Source organism: Zerene cesonia, chromosome 10 (genome assembly GCF_012273895.1).
Source record: "Zerene cesonia ecotype Mississippi chromosome 10, Zerene_cesonia_1.1, whole genome shotgun sequence".
Taxonomy (NCBI): domain Eukaryota; kingdom Metazoa; phylum Arthropoda; class Insecta; order Lepidoptera; family Pieridae; genus Zerene; species Zerene cesonia.
The window spans coordinates 5624271-5643239 of NC_052111.1; the positions used below are offsets into that span (position 1 = coordinate 5624271).

At 32.8% G+C, this 18969-nt stretch overlaps 5 protein-coding genes across 5 annotated transcripts; 1 reads left to right on the plus strand and 4 right to left on the minus strand.

Annotated features, from left to right (window-relative positions):
• Positions 1-392: 392 nt before the first annotated feature.
• LOC119829793 lies at positions 393-4266 on the minus strand. Its single transcript, XM_038352503.1, has 6 exons — positions 3972-4266; positions 3799-3890; positions 3525-3672; positions 3010-3102; positions 1082-1239; positions 393-608 (listed from the first exon to the last, which is right to left on the minus strand). Exons 1-6 carry the CDS (start codon positions 4027-4029, stop codon positions 399-401), a joined length of 759 nt encoding a protein of 252 aa, XP_038208431.1. The 5' UTR covers positions 4030-4266; the 3' UTR covers positions 393-398.
• A 192-nt stretch (positions 4267-4458) lies between these two features.
• Positions 4459-7440, minus strand: LOC119829371. Its single transcript, XM_038351840.1, has 8 exons — positions 7283-7440; positions 6675-7211; positions 6273-6441; positions 5984-6189; positions 5652-5849; positions 5217-5546; positions 4962-5130; positions 4459-4715 (listed from the first exon to the last, which is right to left on the minus strand). Exons 1-8 carry the CDS (start codon positions 7347-7349, stop codon positions 4547-4549), a joined length of 1845 nt encoding a protein of 614 aa, XP_038207768.1. The 5' UTR covers positions 7350-7440; the 3' UTR covers positions 4459-4546.
• A 1202-nt stretch (positions 7441-8642) lies between these two features.
• On the minus strand, positions 8643-11772 carry LOC119829753. Its single transcript, XM_038352430.1, has 6 exons — positions 11569-11772; positions 11145-11235; positions 10641-10793; positions 10465-10554; positions 10041-10379; positions 8643-9876 (listed from the first exon to the last, which is right to left on the minus strand). The coding sequence occupies exons 2-6, from the start codon at positions 11215-11217 to the stop codon at positions 8705-8707; spliced, it is 1827 nt and encodes a 608-aa protein (XP_038208358.1). The 5' UTR covers positions 11218-11235; positions 11569-11772; the 3' UTR covers positions 8643-8704.
• A 2013-nt stretch (positions 11773-13785) lies between these two features.
• LOC119829754 lies at positions 13786-17305 on the plus strand. The gene is made up of 5 exons (XM_038352431.1): positions 13786-13976; positions 14691-14837; positions 15464-15556; positions 16451-16664; positions 16944-17305. Exons 1-5 carry the CDS (start codon positions 13910-13912, stop codon positions 17158-17160), a joined length of 738 nt encoding a protein of 245 aa, XP_038208359.1. The 5' UTR covers positions 13786-13909; the 3' UTR covers positions 17161-17305.
• LOC119829372 (pancreatic triacylglycerol lipase-like) lies at positions 17030-18708 on the minus strand. Its single transcript, XM_038351841.1, has 4 exons — positions 18693-18708; positions 18342-18590; positions 17683-18016; positions 17030-17404 (listed from the first exon to the last, which is right to left on the minus strand). The coding sequence occupies exons 1-4, from the start codon at positions 18706-18708 to the stop codon at positions 17347-17349; spliced, it is 657 nt and encodes a 218-aa protein (XP_038207769.1). The 3' UTR covers positions 17030-17346.
• Positions 18709-18969: the final 261 nt, after the last annotated feature.

The following is an 18969-nucleotide window of genomic DNA, read 5'->3' on the forward strand; positions in this document are numbered from 1 at the left end:
ATTGAGCTAAACCACAGAAACAATATTATGCAGTTTCCATGAATACTAATTTATTGCATTTTTTTATCCAATTATAATGAATAATGCGATAATCATTCATCAGATCGTTTTTAAGGTGGCCTATAATTTGTATAAAATTAGATTTGCTAGATTATAGATTGGCTACGAGCTATTATCTCTCCCGCCAATGCCAGTTGCCACTTGTAATTTAAAATGTTGAAAACTAAATTATTAATCATTGACATTCTGTATTATATATTAATTTCTGTTCATGCGAAAGGTATACAATGTCTACGAGATTTGTTACGAGTTAATACCACAACAGTGTATGTATAATAAAGACCAATTTAGTTAAAATAAAAATGAGTTATCATGAAATAAAACACAGGAAATATTAATTATATATATTTAATGCTATTCCGGAATACTGCATTTGTTGTTGTTTCTCTGTCTGCGTTGACGGGATCAAACACGTCGCTATCAATTTGCGGCGGCTCCGGTGTAGTAGTGGCTTCACCGGTGGATACAGATGCGATGTTATTATTGTTTGATGGTTTTGACAAACCGATTCCACCTGGGCCCATGTCCATACAATCCCAATGAAGAATCTAGAAGTTATGTAATAAGCGGTATGTTTAAAAATAAGTAATAATACAGGTTTTTTTTCCTAAAATTGCTATATGAGATAAGATAGTTGGATTATTCATTTATTCGTCTGAAGTCGCATTAGTTGAAAAGTACTTACTATGCCACAGATAACATAATACTATACTATGCCTACTGTAATAACGACGTTAAAATTATTATTTACTCGACGCTCATCCCGGCCCCGCCCGGATAACGAGATTCCCGTTTATCCCAAGAGAGCATTTAATCGGGATAAGAAGTATCCTATCACACAAGCTATACTCTGTCTGTATACCAAATTTCATTAAAATCCGTTCAGTAGTTGCAGCGTGATTGACGGACAAACATCCAAACAAACAAACTTTCATATTTATAATATTACTGACATTAGTTACATACAGAGTTTAGCTATTTTAGCATGCATTTTACAGGAAACACTATTCAATATACATACCAAAACGGGCGCTTTGTCAATCCGTGTATCCATATCCATGCACACATGGAACTTTTGATCCACAACTGATATATCGAAGAGTCTTATGCACATATCAACTAGACCCGGCGGTAAATAGGGCACAGGGATAGGAATACAGAAGGGCGGCGCATTACGAGCTGTAAAAAAAATATCGAATATTAACAATGAATAATATACCCGCAACCACAGATAACATAAGACTATACTCCCACGACCACAGATAACATAAGACTACTCCCGTGACCATTAAAACCGGTGCGACGGAACTCAGTGTAGTTGAGTCAGTAGTACAACTATTCGAATAGCAGTCCATGATCCATCATAACCCAAAGTGCTCTACACGGGAGTCTTGGGTTTGTATATGTATTCAGCACTTACACAATAAATATACGTAAAAACATTAAAAGCATGCTTTGATAGTATCAGTGAAATATTTTATATATTGTTATGTTTATTTTTTATAAATCAGATAACCATTAACGATAAATAAACGTTTATGCCAGCTAAATCACACACTAAATCTATGTTCTGTGTCAATCCTTTAATATCTAATACATAAAATTCTCACAAGTGTCACAGTTTCCGTTGCCATACTCCTCCGAAACGGCTTGACATATTTTGATGAAATTTTTTGTGCTTATCCGTTATCTATGAGAATCGGCCAAAATCTATTTTTCATACCCCTAAATGATAAGAGTAAGGCAGAATAGCGTTTGCCGGGTGCAGCTAGTAAATAAGTAATAATAGTAATAGTACTTATTTCAATATACCGAAGGTATATTAAAACAATATATAGTCAATAGAGTCTAAATTCAAACGCTATTGCATTTTTTATAAAAATAATATCTAAACATAACTGTTAATACTAACTCGATCGATGATAATTAAAGTAAAAACACAACTTTCATGTGATTCATGGAATTCTTGGACTGTATAGCTCTGATAACTTTCAAGTGATCAACTATTAAGTCGTTATATCTCATCAAAACTGTACTATATATATCTATTAATAGAATTACATTTTAAAAAAAATGATGGAGTGTAAAATTATTTAATTGTAGAAAATGAAGATGATTTATTACACTTAATTGGGGTAAAATTACTATAATTTGCAGTATTTTAACGTTTCTTTGTTTCGTTCGTTTTTTTGCTTGTGATGTTTATATACTATCTGATGGATTTTGATATACTATCTGCGAATATGCGTTGGGTTGGGACTTGAGACTTATTATTCAGATTACTATGATTATAGCTAACCGTCCTAACTAGTTTGTTTTACGCACGGGACACCCACTTTTTCGTGAGGAGAGCATCAATAGGCATGAAAAACATTTGGTACTCATATCTACATGGGAATTACTCTTTTATCTTAAACATGGAAATATTACGGTGATTTTCCGTTTACAGAACCCATTTACATATATGGCATTGCGATTAAACATTTTAAATTTTTTATTGGCACCCCTAAAACTAGCTTATCGCCCCTGACTCCGACCGTGTAGTTGAAAACTTTACAAATTGTATACCTACTGAAACCTTTGTCGAGAGCCACATTATCTATTTGTGATAACAGAATGAAAAAGGGTAGTTTTATGAGTTCATTCCTAACAGACAATCGGCACAGTCGTCAGAAGACTTTGTTTTGTAATAGGTAGTGGAAAAAAACAATAATGTTGTAAATTTAAAATTACACGAAAGTTTTGCATGGAAGGGTGCCTACGTCATTGTGTATGTTATGTTAGTCATTTTATATAACAATAACAACAATAAAATTCTGCATATTAGGAGGGAAAGGCTAACATATGACCTTAAAAAACTAAATCGATTCGTAACGGTTCGGAAACGGATACATAATATGTAACTATGTCATCCTAATGTCTTGTTCAATTAGGGCATCTGTGACATACCTGAGAACATTCTTTGATACACAGTGACGTTGCTCATTTGGACTTCCATCGTGAACATCGAATCTTCGGGTTCATACTCTATAATGGTACATGCTGTAAGAATAAAAATCATTTGATATTACGTGTGAATCTATGTATATTGTAATGTTGAGTTTTACATGATCTTTTCTCTTAAGTAATGTACGATAATTTGTACAAACTATATTTTGTCTTACTGGTTGGCATAATCTGTAAACATTTTATGTCTATTATTATTATAAATAAATTTGCGATTTAAAAAGTAGAGCAAAGTACAAGCTACCCGCATAATAATGTTTACATTCATTGCTAGATTTTAAATTACTCCCAATTCAAAACATATCAGTGCAAAAAAGTCTTAAACATAAACTTTAACAAAATCATTCAAAAGCACAGACGATTTGATACATAGTAACATATTTACTATACTATATTTTACTTTATATTCGTAAGCCTGTCATTTAGCGTTTCATTGCTGTTATTTAGATGGTACTTACTGCGTCTATCATAGTTAAACGCTTGTAGTCTAATTCCAGTACAGCAGGTACATTTCAACTCTTTACATTGGCAGGGGCCACCCATAAACGGAAGACGTATGAACCATCCAGGTTTGTACCAGGGTCTTGGCATCATCCGTCGTATTGTCTAAAAAATATAAACAAATATTTTGTCCAAATTTTGTGCAAACTCTCATGATTAACATTACAGAGAGTTATCTGTTAGAACTAGGTAACTATATCTGTTATGTTAACAAATTAGTATTAGTATTACCTCATTTGTATTTAAATCATAATAAACAGAGAAATCAGTAACATCCATAACGTTGTCATCATTGTTCCACAAACCAATACTTTTTCCATGACCTAAAATAATTTTCACAAGTAATTATTTAAAATGCAACTGATGAATAAAAATTCTCATTAAATTCAATATGATATACTTGCCTAATGATGAGGTTACACTGCAGCTGGCCACAAACAAAAACAAAACGATCTCTTTCATTGTGCTATATTATAGTATATATTATCGCGGATATAAGGTTTCAAACTTACTTGCTTTCTCAAAGTATACAAATCAAATGACGGGACATAGGTAGGTGGACATGTTACGTCAAATCAAACAGATATAAAGGATCGTTGTCGATTTGTATGCAAGATGTGCTCTGCTCGAACGCAACTGACTTGCGGGACTTTCTAGAGAAACTCCTGCGCATGTAGACGCACCACCACTGGTCATCATTAAATAGCCATTTTCAATATCATGCCCGACCATTTTCTCAGTTTATCGAGAGACACAAGAAGATAACGAGGTATAAATTATATACTTATCACGTTTTCCATTCGTGCAAGTGAGCTGTGTGCACCCAATCTTCACGCAACGTTAACTGCTTTAACAATATTGTACATGATCTGTTAAAATTAAAACACAATCTAATTATGAATAAATAATTTAATGTTTGTGCAGACTATCTCTACGATAAGATATGAAATTTAATTAAAGTGTATAATATGTCTTAGAATTAACGATCGAATATCTCAAGCAGTGACCGAACTATATTTTGTTCATCGTATTCTTCTATATCGTCTTCGCCGGCATCTATCACAGCATCGACCCCTCCTTGTGGATTAGGAATGGGCAACCCACCGTTTTCTTCTGGTCGTATCATTGCTATCCCATTTGCTCCCATTCTAAAATTTGATTAATCGCATTTATTTGTCAATATCAATTAATTGATTGTATATAAAGCATTTTATAACAATATACTCAGTAATAACTAGTTTTTTTAAACATTTCCACGTCATCCTTTTTCACAAATAAAAGTTTAAGCGAAACGATAACTTTCGCCGTAAAAAGATAATTAAACAAGATTAACCACAAACTAGCGAAAGAATTTCCTATTTCAATATTATTCATGTAGTAAAAATGTGTCATACCTTAAGCAGTCAAAGACCAAATTGAACAGCTCTAAAGCTCTCCATTTTCCGGTCATAGCCAAACAGAAGTGAAAGTTTCTGCCAGGGAAAAATACGTTGTAAAACCGGGCACATATCTTTAAATTCGGCATGCGTGGTGGATTTATACATATAGGACGTGGATTTTTACCTGAAATTCATATATTATCTATGTATTCATAAATTTTACGTACTAATTACACACATATTTAAATACATATTATAATTGAATTATACCTGACATGGAATTCTCGTATAGAATTCTATCATTCATAGACATAGCAACGTCAAATGCAAAATCCCCAGGATGATATGTAACTTTCATACAAGCCTTCTGCTTGAATAGATCTAAAACATATCCAGTGCAACACTTGCATACACCTAAAGAACAAGTACACCGCCTATTCGAAGAAGTTGTGGATCCATTTTGTCCATCGTCTTGTTCTTGCCGAGCGAAGTGAGATAAAACCGAAAAATTACCCATCTTTAATCTCGACACCAATGATGAGTTATCAGGCCATTCCGATTCTTGAATATTCAAATTAGTTATATTAAAAGGTTCATTATCTGCAATTAAGCATTATTATTACAATAATATAGTGAATAATTTTAATAATTCACAATTGGAAAATATATTTTTCAATGCATCTCTAAAAATAATTTGATACTTACCGGCTATATTTCCTGTTGCTCGAAAAAACAGGGTCACTGTCACGATCACGAAAAACGGAATTTTAACCATTATAATATTAAAACACAGAATGGCGCGAACTTGTGAGTAAGCCTGTTGTGTGAATAAGGCTCGAGTCTGTGCACTTGAAGAGATTTGAACAGGTTTTATCGAAGAAGCGAAACATATTAATCGGGTTTAACCAACTTTCACAATGTAGTACATTATTAAATCAAAAACAAAATAAACAACAATAGAAACTTTAATAAATATTGAGATTTTATACCTAACATTAATAATTTAATAAATAATCTTAACCCTACATCAATTTAATTCAAATTTCTGCCATCAAAAAAGTCACCCAGGGCATCACCAATAGCATCTAATGGACCATCAGAACCACCGCCGAAGAGTCCACTCGCTGCATCAAAGATAGTTCCTTCTTGTTGATTGTTATTGCTCCCAAATAAATTAATAGGTTTCGGTCCTGATGATGTAGGCTTAGGCTTTAAGCCAGTTTGTACTCCAGAAGTACCAAGTCTGTATAAAACGCAAAGAGTCAATACATTTTCGAATAATATTATATTTTAAAAAATATGAACAATATTAATAAATTTATTTACCCGAAACATCTGAACGAAGCTGAATAAATCGTGAAACCAGCTATATCAGCATTAATATCCAAACAAGCAAATGCATTTCCATTCCTGATACGTATATTGCTTATTTCAGCGCAAACTCGCACAAACGGTGCTCTTCTTGGGTTAATGCATATTGGGGGTGGGTCGCTAGCTGGCAATAAAATATGTACAAAAAATTACTTCTCGCTACCATTATACATTATTTGTCACAACTTCTACATTTAGTTTTTTTTATATAATAATAAACAATAAATCGCCAGTAGTTTTAGTCTACATCATAATATTACTACAATTTAATTAAAGCTTTAACACTGGACTCTTTTTATTTTATTTTTCTATTTGGAAGTAATTAAAATGTTAAATTAAGAATGAAAAAGAAATTACCAGAAACTCTGCGACGTACAACTGTATTGTTATTCACACTCAATCTGACGTCAAATACGAAATCTTCAGGAATAAATGATATGTTTCCACAGACTTTCATTCTGAATCGCTGTAATAGAGCACCAGTACAACAGCCACATTGTTCAGAATTGCACCGACATGGAAACCTTATTACTGTACCGTTTACACCTTGAATAGGTGACTGTGTAGCCTCATTTTGTATTATTGGCTTCTGTGTAACATCAGCAACTATCGGCGCTATGGATGTCACAGGTATATCGCTAATTGGTTCTTCAGGTATCGATCCGATCGGGTCTTGAGCAGGTGTAGGTTCAATCGGGTCTTCTGCATCTTCTAATACTTCATTATCAACGTCTTCATCAATATCGCCGTCACTATCATCCGCAATGTGAACAGGCAATACTATAGTGACAGGCGATTTTAGTACAGGAGTTGGGTTGAGTGCTTGTTTCCAAACTTCTATAGGGATGACAAAATTGATTTTTTCATAGCTGTGGTCCTTGTTTGATATTTGGCCTGTAAGTAATGTAATTTTAAATATCAGCATACAACATTTTTAAAACATATATCATAGAAAAAAGACTTACCATGTCTGCTATGACAAATATGTAGGAGCATACAAATTAATAAAATGGAATATTTTAATTGAAACATTGCTTTAAGAAAGTTATGGTGCCTTAATTACAACAGTTGCGGCCGACTTACTGATTGAAATTGTTGTATAGCATGACGACTCCACCTATTTAAACGTCCACTAACAGTTTCAATAGCTCGTTCCTGCGGTACGGTCATTGAACATAACAAGTTTAAAATTTAAATACATTGTCAGGAGAAAGTCTTGAGTAGGTATTGTAAGCGACAGTTCGGATTCCTACTTTCTGTATTGGGTTCGCAAATTTGAATCGATGTTACTCCTGGAGAAGTATGTTGTCAATTGATTGTAATGATTGTAAATAATATGATATTTACTTCATTTTCCTGAGATTCACAATTTTTCTAAAAGGTCAAAGCTCTTATAGATTATTGTTTATCCATTGTTAAATTCATGACTACATTTAAAAAAAATTGTGAGTTCATACTAAGATAATAAGTAATGTAACAGACAAACTTAGCCCAGTGTGTATACTTCTTAAACTTGGATTTAGATACAACCATTGCAGTTTTTTCTCATGGATGCACAGGGGAGTGCGAACGTACGGCGGAGGGGAAGATACTTGTTTATACATGCTTTTTAGATAACGGAAATTATTTAGAAAAAAATATATTCATTTTGTAGTTCCTTACGTATTTTTGTTTGTTAGTTTGTCTTTATTTTACGTCGCTGTTTTATGATATTTATAGGCTAATTGTGTGCGTGATTTATGAGTTTTATAGGCTACTTTAAACCGCAGTGAAATATCGATACCATATTAATACGGATCTGAAATCCTAAATTCCTATAGATGGATCTATATTAAAAATGTAACATGTGTGAGTATTGTAACAAATTGCTTGTACCACGAAAAGCGAAGCCGCGGGCAACAGTTTATTTAAAACAATAGTACAAACACAAGAATATCGTAATAATATAAATAATACATAATAATATATAATATGTAATGTTGTAGTGTTATTTGTAACGCTACTCGGGAAATGTTTGTATTTTGGTTGATATTCAAGTTTGTGAAATTATTTAGAATGTTAAAAAATAAGCGCACTTGCGAAATTATTATTATTTATATTTAAACTAGATGCTTCGGATGGGTTCAGGTCAGATTTTTAAGCTTTATGAACTCATTTACATACAATATTTGAAATGATAACATTGTCTATAATATGCAAGGGAAAAAACATATTTATAACTGCTATTATTCTGTTATTACTAAGGGTAAAATAAAAAGTCAAATATTTTATTACATAGCTTTACTTGTATCAAATATACAATTAAGAATAAATTAACTATTTACAGAAACGAATAATTTAAAATAAATAAATAAGCTTACATCATAAATTACTTATTCAAATCCTCTTTATTTCTGAGACCATTCCCCACGCATCATTTTATTTTGCCTCCTGCTACTTCTTCTTCTTCCAACTTCGATATCGGGTAACCCTAAGCTTTCATTGAGAGCATCAATTCCAAGGACATCACCATAATCATTGTTATGTTGCTTTTTATGTTTATGAGTTTTGTTGTCTTTATTTTTGTTCTGCCTTTTATGGCGGCCAAAAATACCTAGCTGGTGTCCGACACTTTCACCAATTTTAGTTAAATCAAGCACGTCTAAGTCTTCCAAATCAAATTGTTCACCTCTGTGTTTCTTCTTCGGTAAAACCAGTCCTTCATAATGATGGTTAGGAAAATGATTGTGACCGCGACTTTCATCTACATCTCCTTCTTTGTCAGCTTCATGTTCGGCAGAATGAGAATCAAGACTCTGTACAATCTGTACCATATCTTCTTTTACTTCATCGTCATCAACTACTGTGGCAAATGGGATAGTTGAGTGAGGTTTGGGTGTTATAGTTTGAACTTTCTCATAAGTTTGCTCTTCACTAGATTTGGTTTCCTCTTTTGACAAAGTGGGAATGATTTGGGTTACAGGCATCACAGAAAGTTGACCTGTAATATGAGCTAATGACATTTCTAGACCAGAATCTTCAAAACTCGTTGCAGTAATCGGTGTGGTCGCCGCAATGGTTAATGGAGTTTTATCATTAATAGGAACAATTTTGTCGTTCATTTCAATATTTTCCATGCTGGCTGGGGAGCTTTGAACACCTACTGTAGTTGATGTGTGACTGTCTTGCATTTCAGAACTTGCAGATATAGAATCGGAAGCAGTGGAAATGCTTGATTCGGGAAAACTGTCTGCACTAGTAGTACCTGCAGTTGGTCGTCGAGTAGGCCTTCTTCCTGGTCTTCGTGTTGGACGCCTATTGATAGGCCTGACTCTTACAGTGGTTGTTCTCGTTACTGGTCTTGGTGTAGTTCTAGTATTTGGTCTTCTAGTAGTGCGACGGTTGGGTCTTGGTCGACGGGTAGTGGTAGAAGTAGAAGAAGTTGGGGCTTGTTTATTTCTATTTTTATTGGGCTTTTTACCGCCGGATGATCCAAACAGGTCTCCTAATAAGTCTTCTCCTAAAAGACTAAAACCTGTATAATCCGCAGTATCGACATCGTTGACGGCATCTATTTCACCTTAAAAAAAAAGTATTTGTCCTTAAAATGTATGTCATCAAAGAGAAATAACATTTACTCTGAAATGAAAAAAAAAATAAATAAGTTAATGAAACTCATTTATTGTTGGTAATTTTAATATAATTTTGAAAACTAATAAAAGGACATGAATTATTATCACTTACCGTCGTCATCATCATCATCATCCTCAACCTCATCATCGTCATCATCGGCGCCGAGACCGAAGTCGTCTTCATCATCATCATCATCGTCGTCATCATCCTCCGTCTCCGTTTCTTCTTGAGGAACCAATGGCAAAGGGTCAGCTGGTTCAGATGTGACACCTCGTGGGCCGAATTTAAAGCAGGATACTCTGACTGCAGCTTCGACAGTGCTTTTAGCTTGCAATTCTAATCCGAGGCATGCGCGGAAATCTTCTCCTGTTCTTGCGATATTGTAAACACGTCCACAAAATTTCGATACGCCTCCCGGTAGAGGCATGCAGACTGGACTCGGCTTACGGCCTGATAAATTGACGATTTTAAACGTTAATAAATTAATTATCGTTATAAATAATAAAACAGTTCATATAGATTTATTGATACATACTGGCAACGGTCCGATTTGTGATCACTTTCTTGCCAAAACTCAGAGATATTGACATTTTGTCCCCCGTCAAATACATTAGTGAGGCACATCCTGGAATAAAATAAATATGAATTAAAATTAAATGAAATGAACAAGGAAAATGTACTTTAATTATATGAGAAAAAGGTGTAATGTACCTGGACCGTTCAAATTAACAACCGGCACCGCGAAATCTCTGCAGCAATTACACAATGATTCCGAGCATTTGCAGTATCTGTTTAGACTACTCTCTTCAATTTTAATATCATCGTCTTTATTACGAAGTCCTTTATTATTGTTCTTCCGTTTATCTAAAAATAAGTTATTTACACGTCAATATAAAACATTACCGAACATTAATATCCAATAATTATATTATCTTTCAGAAGTATTCATGTATAACTGAGTCACGCGAGCTTGTTCTTTTAATCGCATACCATTTTCGTACAAAAATACATAGAAATGAGCGGACACACTTTCTCCTTTTTAATCGGACAATGCTCGAGGACCAATAATGATATAATTTCTTGATTATGTACCTTATAATATGTGCGTTATAATAGAAAAATTGGACCGTGAAAACTCCGTGAAACATTTTTGAAATAATATACTTTTGTAATATAACAGATTATTGTAAAAACGATAGAATATTAATTACTTACTGATATTTTTGGAGGCAGCAAATGCTATTAGCACAAAAATTAAAAGTAGTTCAAAAACCAGGGAGAGCTTCATCGTGGAGCCCAACCCTGCCTGAAAGTCAAGAAAATTAAAAATAAATATTATTGTCACATTTCAACGAGTAACTTTAGAACACATAATATATAGAATTACACACAAATATTTTCAGAAGTAGTTATAACCACTAGAACGATAAAATCTTTCGCAACAAAACCTTAAAATTAAATTGATATCAACATCAATTCGTTATCAATAATTAATAATATAAGAGCATTTAAGTGAAAAGCTACGAACCCGTTTAAGTCTTTCATATGAATATACCATAAACTTTACATTTGAAAAGTTGATTTTAATTTTGCAATCCCAGAGATTTATATTTATTATTTAAATAAAAAAAATACTCACGTTACTCGATAGCTTTTATGTTATAAATTTAGTAACTGTCCAAACAGAAAAATATATATCGCGATTCCCAATCGTAGTCACACCTGCACGGCTGTTCACGTTCAATTAACGTATAATTATTATTAGTAACAAATAACTGACCAGCCCTAAAACGCAAGCGACGCCGACGTATGTAGCACTGATTTCATATAACCACTTCGACTCGCCGGAGAAATGCAAAGTGACGTGCGAGAAAGGAAAACAAGAAAACAAGAGTCTACTATCTCTATCCAACTTGAAGGAATCGTGAGGGAGGGATGACAGACGCACTTGGCCGCCGATGTAGAATTTAGTGTCAAGCGCACGGACTAATTTACAAAGTATAATAGTTAAGGATGAGGAAATGATTTTAACACGCGATTGAGTGACGATAGAGAAGTGTTGTTTAAGTATTATAATTTACATTGATATAATCGTGTAATAAAATGCATACGTATTGTACATAAAGATCTGTGTCTTTTTAATATGTCACTTTCGTATGTCACTATATTACATGCTAATTTCGTCGTGTAGTATTGAAACTTTGGCGGAATTATACTATGTAGCGTCAACGTTATAGGGGGGAGACTGCAAGTTCGAGAAACATCCATAATGGGTGTATTGATCTCGGAAACAGCAAAACCATTAGAAAGTGGCGTTAGTACCTACTAGAAGTTACTAGAAAAAATGTTTGTTTAGTACAAAAAAATCAATTGGAATTTAAATAATCCACATTACATGCATATGTTGTGTTTTTAAATTTGTATCTTAGCATTTCAAGTATTTAAATGTTTCTGGAAATATTGTTTTACATCTGTGGAAAAGCAGTGTAACATTAAGAAAATAATATTTTTTTGCTAAATAAACGATTTTTATTTATTTATTTTATTTAATAATGAATTAAATTAATGGAATTGTCTCAGATTATTGTCATTTACAAGATTTAATTTAAGTCAAACGTAAAATAGATAAATATGCAACTTTCCTTGTATGTTATATTCGCACAGCTACATTCATGATAAAATAAAACCTTCTTCTTATAAATAACCTATTTATGCTAACGAAATACATTGTTCATGCAGTGCATTGACACAAAATACTATTATGTATATATTTACGGTAGCATGTATAAAACATCACCCGTCGAGCTAAAGCGAACCACTGTTAGGGTCACTTTCTAGTGAGAGAAAGTTGTATTCAGTCTGACTACGGTCTGTTATTTGTTTTTCGTTTTTGTATTGACTAAATTTCTTGTTCTTACGATTACATTTCAAAATTATAGAGAGCCGATTATACCTATACATAGATTCTTATAATGTATATAACTTAATTTATTCAATAATGAAGTACTTATAAATAAAAAAGTATTACGTTATCCATATTACCACATAAATGAGCCTTTAAAAGGAAACATGTTCCATTATGAAAAAATGAATATGTTATAGAATAACTTCCGAATTCTAAAACCTATCAATATTAATCAACACGTTGCATGTATACACGAATACTTACACTTCATCGAACTTTGTTTTTTTACCAACAAATGTAATTATGAATTCTCTCATAACATCATTTATTCATCTTTTGTGCCATAAAAAGGAATGCCTTCTACAAATACTATTTGACAGATGTTAAAAGTCAATGAACCTACGATAACCTTGAACTTGACATAGTTCACTTTTAAATTATTATTATACGAAATCTAAAGTTTATATTAAGTTCGATTCATTTAACTCATATTTTTAATATTTCATATTATGTAATAAAAATTAATTCATATCTATCAACATATTACAGCAATAAATCTAAAATAAAGATAGTAAATATTATATCCTTTCAAAGCATAATGGAAGGTTAAACATAAAGGAAGCAAATAATCGTATATACGTGCAGAAATTCCTCTGTAATATAAATGAAATAAACGTTAGTAAATATATCATTTTGGAACCCGAATATACTCGCAGAAACATCATGGTTCATTTTTTGGCTATATTCTCGCATTCGACATTTCAATCAAACGAGTAGGTATAATACTAAATAATCATGGCATAAAACACATTTTCCCAATTCCCTTTCGTCATAGGATGAGATCTTCACCCGCAGCTTTCTCGATGCATCTCACCGGTGCATGTGATTATTACATCGTTATGTTTTATTTTAAATTTCACCGTCTATTGTGATAGTAAGCGAGGTGAAACGGCCGGAGATCGGAGGCAAGGAGCAGTGTTAGCTCAGCTCTGGCAACGATCGCCTCATTCTGTACGCCTGTACCGCGCTTTTATAATTCATTATTCGTATATCATTCATTGACCGGTGTCGCAAAATGAATAAGCTAACACTTTCGCTGTTTGTGGCAATTTTAGCTCTCGTACACAGCGCGACTATACTTGGTGAGTTTAATCAATATACATATCTTCATCAATATATGTGCATTTTAATGTGATTTCTGACAACCGAAATACATTTTTAAAATCGAACACTGAGATCCACTCTTAATTAAATGTATTAAATGCTAAACGCAGTAATTATAGTTCGATTAATAATTCATAAATAGAACAATAATCGTTTCTAACATAAGCAGAGCTTGTAATGCATAACAATAACAGGCGTTACTCAAGAACCTCTTATATAATCAACAAATATCTCGGTCCTTCACATCGTACAACGACCGCTAATGGTCGTGACAAAACGCAGTGAAAGTTCTCGTATGAGAAAGTGTCATACAGCCTAAAAATGTTATAATCATTACCAAGTTTGGGAGAATTTGTATTCCTTACGTGTTCAGTATTTTGAGGAGAATAAAAAATTAACTTTGATAGATCAATTAGAATGCTAGAAATTTTTTAGTTGAATTAGGAAAAGTAGACCACTGACTATAAAGCTTGTATTATTTAAATACGTGAATATTTAAATTTTATTGGATCATTAAATTTTTAAACAAATTGATGCACATATAAATATTTTTATGACCACATTAATAATCCTAAATTAATTAATAATTGAAAAGAACTAAAATCATCATCCTTAAAAATGAATAGAGAAATTATTATAGTCACCTCTTTTTAGTTACATTTTCAAGTAACAAAACAAATCATAAATTTTAGACCTCCTGGATTGGGAAGATGGCAAGAAACTAATAGAAGTTCCAGAACTAAGAAATGACCAACCGAACAGAAACTGTTTGTGCAAAGGACCAGCGTGCGTCTGCTGCGTTGATTTCAACATTACGTTTGTCGATTTGGGAGGACCTGGTAAATATTTTATTATCTATATGAGAATGGTCATTTTAGTCTTGAATTCCAAATAGCTGAATTAAATCTTCTTCATATCGTCATCATTACTAATACTATAATTAAATACTTTGTATCATTACCTCTTGATGGAACTGTTGTTTTGTTTTAAAAATCTTACTAATATTATGAATGCGAAAGTGTTTGTTCGTTCGTCTTTCTTTCGTGTCACGTCGTAATGGATCGATTTTATAATATAATCTTCTGGAAATAATTGGGAGATTAGATTAGTGAGTTATGAGTGAGTTATGCGCAGCGAAACATCGCACTATGTTGGTGCCCCATGGAAATTTCCTTTGACCATGTGACCGCTGCTAAAAAATCTATAAAACGTATATATCTCTTTGAATGAAAATGCAAAAATACTTTAAATTTAAACATACGTTATCATGCCGTCCTATAGAAGATAAAACAATATATTAGTGGATTGTTATTTTCTGCCATCATGTATTTCATCATTGTATTTTGCCATAATTTTGTCGGTGAAACTGCGAGGCACAGCTAGTTATATTGTTAAGGTTTACTCTTTACCTATTATGATAATTAATTTACTTGAAAAAAGGTAACCAGAAATGTTGTAATTTCAGGATGCGTTCACATGAAATATCTATCACCTGAAGATGGCTTCTCAGTAAATGTTTCATATGGAAAAAATCTTCTCCACAGTTCCAAAATACAAGGTAAATACTAAAACATCATTTTACGCGAATAGATAAATATTGAACCACGCATATTAAGGTTTATGCAGGTTTATTTATAGAAAGTTGCCTTTCCACTACTATCGTAATATTTAGAAAGCTTATAGCAAGCTTTAACGATGTCGCTAATTTCACTTGTTTATTTTCCTCTTAGATTGCTTTTCATATCTACAGGATTTAATAAACTTATTATATGCAATTATGAATTTTGAATTGTAGTTTTTTAGATGTAAAATTATATACAGGGTGAATTTTTCAACTGAGCGTGGATTTTGTTTTATTAGAGACACCACCAAATGCAATAATATAGGGTGTGTATTCATGCATTTCATTTGAATTCATTCTCTAATCGATATTCAATTGAAATGTATGTACGGCGAACAATACAGATAATAAATAAAAATAAATAATATACAGAATATCCAGGATATTTTTTATATGTAGATAGTACTTAATTATTTTAATAGTTAGTACTGAAATAACATGGCAATGCGTTCTTTTATTGTATCGGAAACCGTTATAACGTTCCGGTTTAGCGCAAACAGTGCACTTATATCAGTGCACAAATTTTTATTTCTTTTTTTATTGCTATCTAAACATGGAATATATTTTATTATGTTGTCATGTACTTTCATTTAACCTAATGTAGGTTCGGTCAATAAACGTCCTAGAAAGATTTTAATATTAAAATTAGCATAAATAATATTAGCATAATAAGTCTTATACGTACAACCAGTTCCGTGTTATCAAAGGCAAATGACATATTTTAAAGCAAAATCTGCGGATAGATTATTTGTTTCCATTTCAAAAGTGCGCATTTGTACTTGTCTTGTCTTGTGATCAAAATTTTTAGTATCCTATTGAACCAATTTACAGGCTCGAATCCCGCACCAATATGTCTGCAAGTATTCGGAAAGTTCGCACAGGTTTGCGCCAAGTTCAGTGACTTGGCACCCACCGCCGATGGTCTCAGAGGTTGCCTTGAGTTGGAACCGAAACTGTTAGGAGAGGCTCAATTGGACTTCCCTATTGGCTGCTTTAAGTCCACTCCTGGTGGTATGGAAATGGAAGATCCACCAGCTGAAGAAGAGTAAGTAGCATACATGTTAACATTCATGAAAGTGTTTTTAATTATGTTTATAATGACTCTACCACCTGAATTATAATTGCAAAATAAATAAGATTGTTATTGCATGATAGGTCAATTTCAGATCGGATATAAGAGAAAAGACATTTGGAATTAAACTTAAAAAAAAGATCTGTGTTTTAAAAGCAAGAAAAAAAAGTGTCTTAATTAAATTATAAATTTAAAATTTCGGTGTAATACATTATATTTTTTGTGAGTAACAACATAATAATCCCATTACAGAACAACCGAAGAACCCACAACAGAAGAGAACACATTCGACGCTGAATCGTTTTTAGTCAGTGTCTATCAAACAGCAGAACAGGGTGTAGCGTTCCTAAGTAGCCTCCTAGATATCCCATCAAAACGTAACACTACAACCACTGCTGCTCCTGCTACTGTACCACCAGAAACCCAAAGAAGGGCATCAAAAAACCTAAAACATCCTAACCAACTGTGATGATACATTCATTTATAACAGAAGTACAAAACAGCATTTCGTAGATAAGGTTTAGCTTGCCTAGCTCTCTGGTAACTGAAGTAACACTTCTCGTCCTATTTATTGCTTTAATGTTTACTAGGATAAATAAACGTTGTTAATGTTTTGGTTGTGTTTTATTTTGACTTTGAACATTGTAAAAGGAAATTAACCCTGGGAGAATGGTGGAGCAGGGTTTGTCTCCAAGAAGTATACACCAGTTTTCCTGAAAAATATATATCAATTTTATAATTGAATTTATTCTCAAAAATTAATTTAATAATATCTCCAATAATCAATTTACTCGAAAAAGAAATGTGTCTGAATTTACCGAGCATTTGCTTATTATGTTCGTTATCGGTAGGTTGGGTAACCAGAAAAGATTTGCATTCATTTTAAGTTACCCGAAAATGCTACTCTGAATATTTTATGTCATTTATTTTATTCCAAACACTAATATCATTTACTTGCATTAACCAGTTGTCAATTAGAAACAATGCTCACCCAAGTTTCGGTGTCAATCCACCCATTTGTAAGCGGCCCGAGTGGAAATCACACATTCTCAACACAGCTGCATAATAATTTAAGCATTCTCTGCCAGTAAAACCTCCCGATGTTATTGATTCTGCGAAGTAAAAGAAACTTCTGGCATGGTCGCATTCGTTTGAGCCGCAGCCAGGCATAGAAATACCACCGTTAGGATAGAAATCCACTTGCGCTAAATCAGCCAAGTAACCATTGACACCGTAGTTTGTATGAATTACTTCTGTGTAGAGAGCGTCGTTGGGAGCAAATCGATCAATGTTATTTACCCATCCAATTAAAGCGGGATCTAATCCTGAGAAATCATAAAAAAAATTAAAACATTGACTATAAATTGTTAATCAACTACATACAAAAAAAATATTTAGGAGCACAAAAATACGTAAATATTATAAAAACTTAAATATTTCTACATTTTTTCTTATAAAACGGCTCGAATTTCTAACTTGATTTAAGAAGGCATTAGGTTTATTCTAAAAAACACGGAGTTTAACTACTATGCATACTTTGAAACATCGATCCATTATATTTATTTAATCAAATTAGACTTCTTATAGATGCACTTTTGAATCGTCATAACGTAGTTTTCTATTTACCAAATACATTACTCTTAAATTTACCTGTTATATAATCAATTTGTCCCTTAACATTTCTGCCAACAACACCAGCTTGGTGGCCACCAACACCGTGTCCAATAATATGATATTGCCCAGGGTTTGATCCTGTTATGTCATTGACCCAGTCTATAAATCTAGCCACCGCCTCTCCTGAAGATACACTGTTCCAGTTGACAATTCTATAGTTAATGGCATTTGCTCCAGCGGACCAGTCCACAACAACGACGTTCACATTGGCAGCTGCCAGAATTACTGAAACGAATATTATATATTAAAATTATATATAATTAGAAGATTAATATTTAGGAAATCCCTTTTAATATGTTAACACCGACAGCTGAATGTCTTCCATACCTGGTATTAAAGCCATGTTGAAATCCGAAGTCGCCGAATTCATCCATCCATGGATAAGAACGATTGTTCTTTTACTGCTATCATAATTTGATTGTTGTAAAAGATTTACATTATTGAATAAAAGGGGTTGGCTTCTTGAGGGATTCAATCTGAAAACGAATATGAAATAAAATTTTGTAACCAAGTCTTCTTATGAGTTATTTGCACTTCTCTTTTTAAATAGGTATTTTTAATTTTAGCAAATTTACCTTGTAAATAAATGGTACACATTACTAGA

Bases quoted from the DNA above. Each gene is read 5' to 3' on its own strand.
- LOC119829793 (XM_038352503.1), bottom strand. From the start codon at position 4,029: ATGAAAGAGATCGTTTTGTTTTTGTTTGTGGCCAGCTGCAGTGTAACC. The intron at 1,240-3,009 runs GTATGTCACAGA...TTTTTTTTACAG, and splicing joins GTATCAAAGAATGTTCTCAG to CTCGTAATGCGCCGCCCTTC. The intron at 609-1,081 runs GTATGTATATTG...CATAACTTCTAG, and splicing joins TTGACAAAGCGCCCGTTTTG to ATTCTTCATTGGGATTGTAT.
- LOC119829371 (XM_038351840.1), bottom strand. From the start codon at position 7,349: ATGTTTCAATTAAAATATTCCATTTTATTAATTTGTATGCTCCTACAT. The intron at 6,190-6,272 runs GTAAATAAATTT...CGTTTTATACAG, and splicing joins GCTTCGTTCAGATGTTTCGG to ACTTGGTACTTCTGGAGTAC. The intron at 4,716-4,961 runs GTATGACACATT...ATCAAATTTTAG, and splicing joins TTGGTCTTTGACTGCTTAAG to AATGGGAGCAAATGGGATAG.
- LOC119829753 (XM_038352430.1), bottom strand. From the start codon at position 11,217: ATGAAGCTCTCCCTGGTTTTTGAACTACTTTTAATTTTTGTGCTAATA. The intron at 10,794-11,144 runs GTAAGTAATTAA...ACTTATTTTTAG, and splicing joins TGCTGCCTCCAAAAATATCA to ATAAACGGAAGAACAATAAT. The intron at 9,877-10,040 runs GTAAGTGATAAT...TTTTTTTTTAAG, and splicing joins TGATGATGATGATGACGACG to GTGAAATAGATGCCGTCAAC.
- LOC119829754 (XM_038352431.1), top strand. From the start codon at position 13,910: ATGAATAAGCTAACACTTTCGCTGTTTGTGGCAATTTTAGCTCTCGTA. The intron at 13,977-14,690 runs GTGAGTTTAATC...CATAAATTTTAG, and splicing joins ACACAGCGCGACTATACTTG to ACCTCCTGGATTGGGAAGAT. The intron at 14,838-15,463 runs GTAAATATTTTA...TTGTAATTTCAG, and splicing joins TGTCGATTTGGGAGGACCTG to GATGCGTTCACATGAAATAT.
- LOC119829372 (XM_038351841.1), bottom strand. The intron at 18,017-18,341 runs GTAAATTTAAGA...ATGATTTCTCAG, and splicing joins ACAAATTGATTATATAACAG to GATTAGATCCCGCTTTAATT. The intron at 17,405-17,682 runs GTGAGCATTGTT...TATATTTTTCAG, and splicing joins GGATTGACACCGAAACTTGG to GAAAACTGGTGTATACTTCT.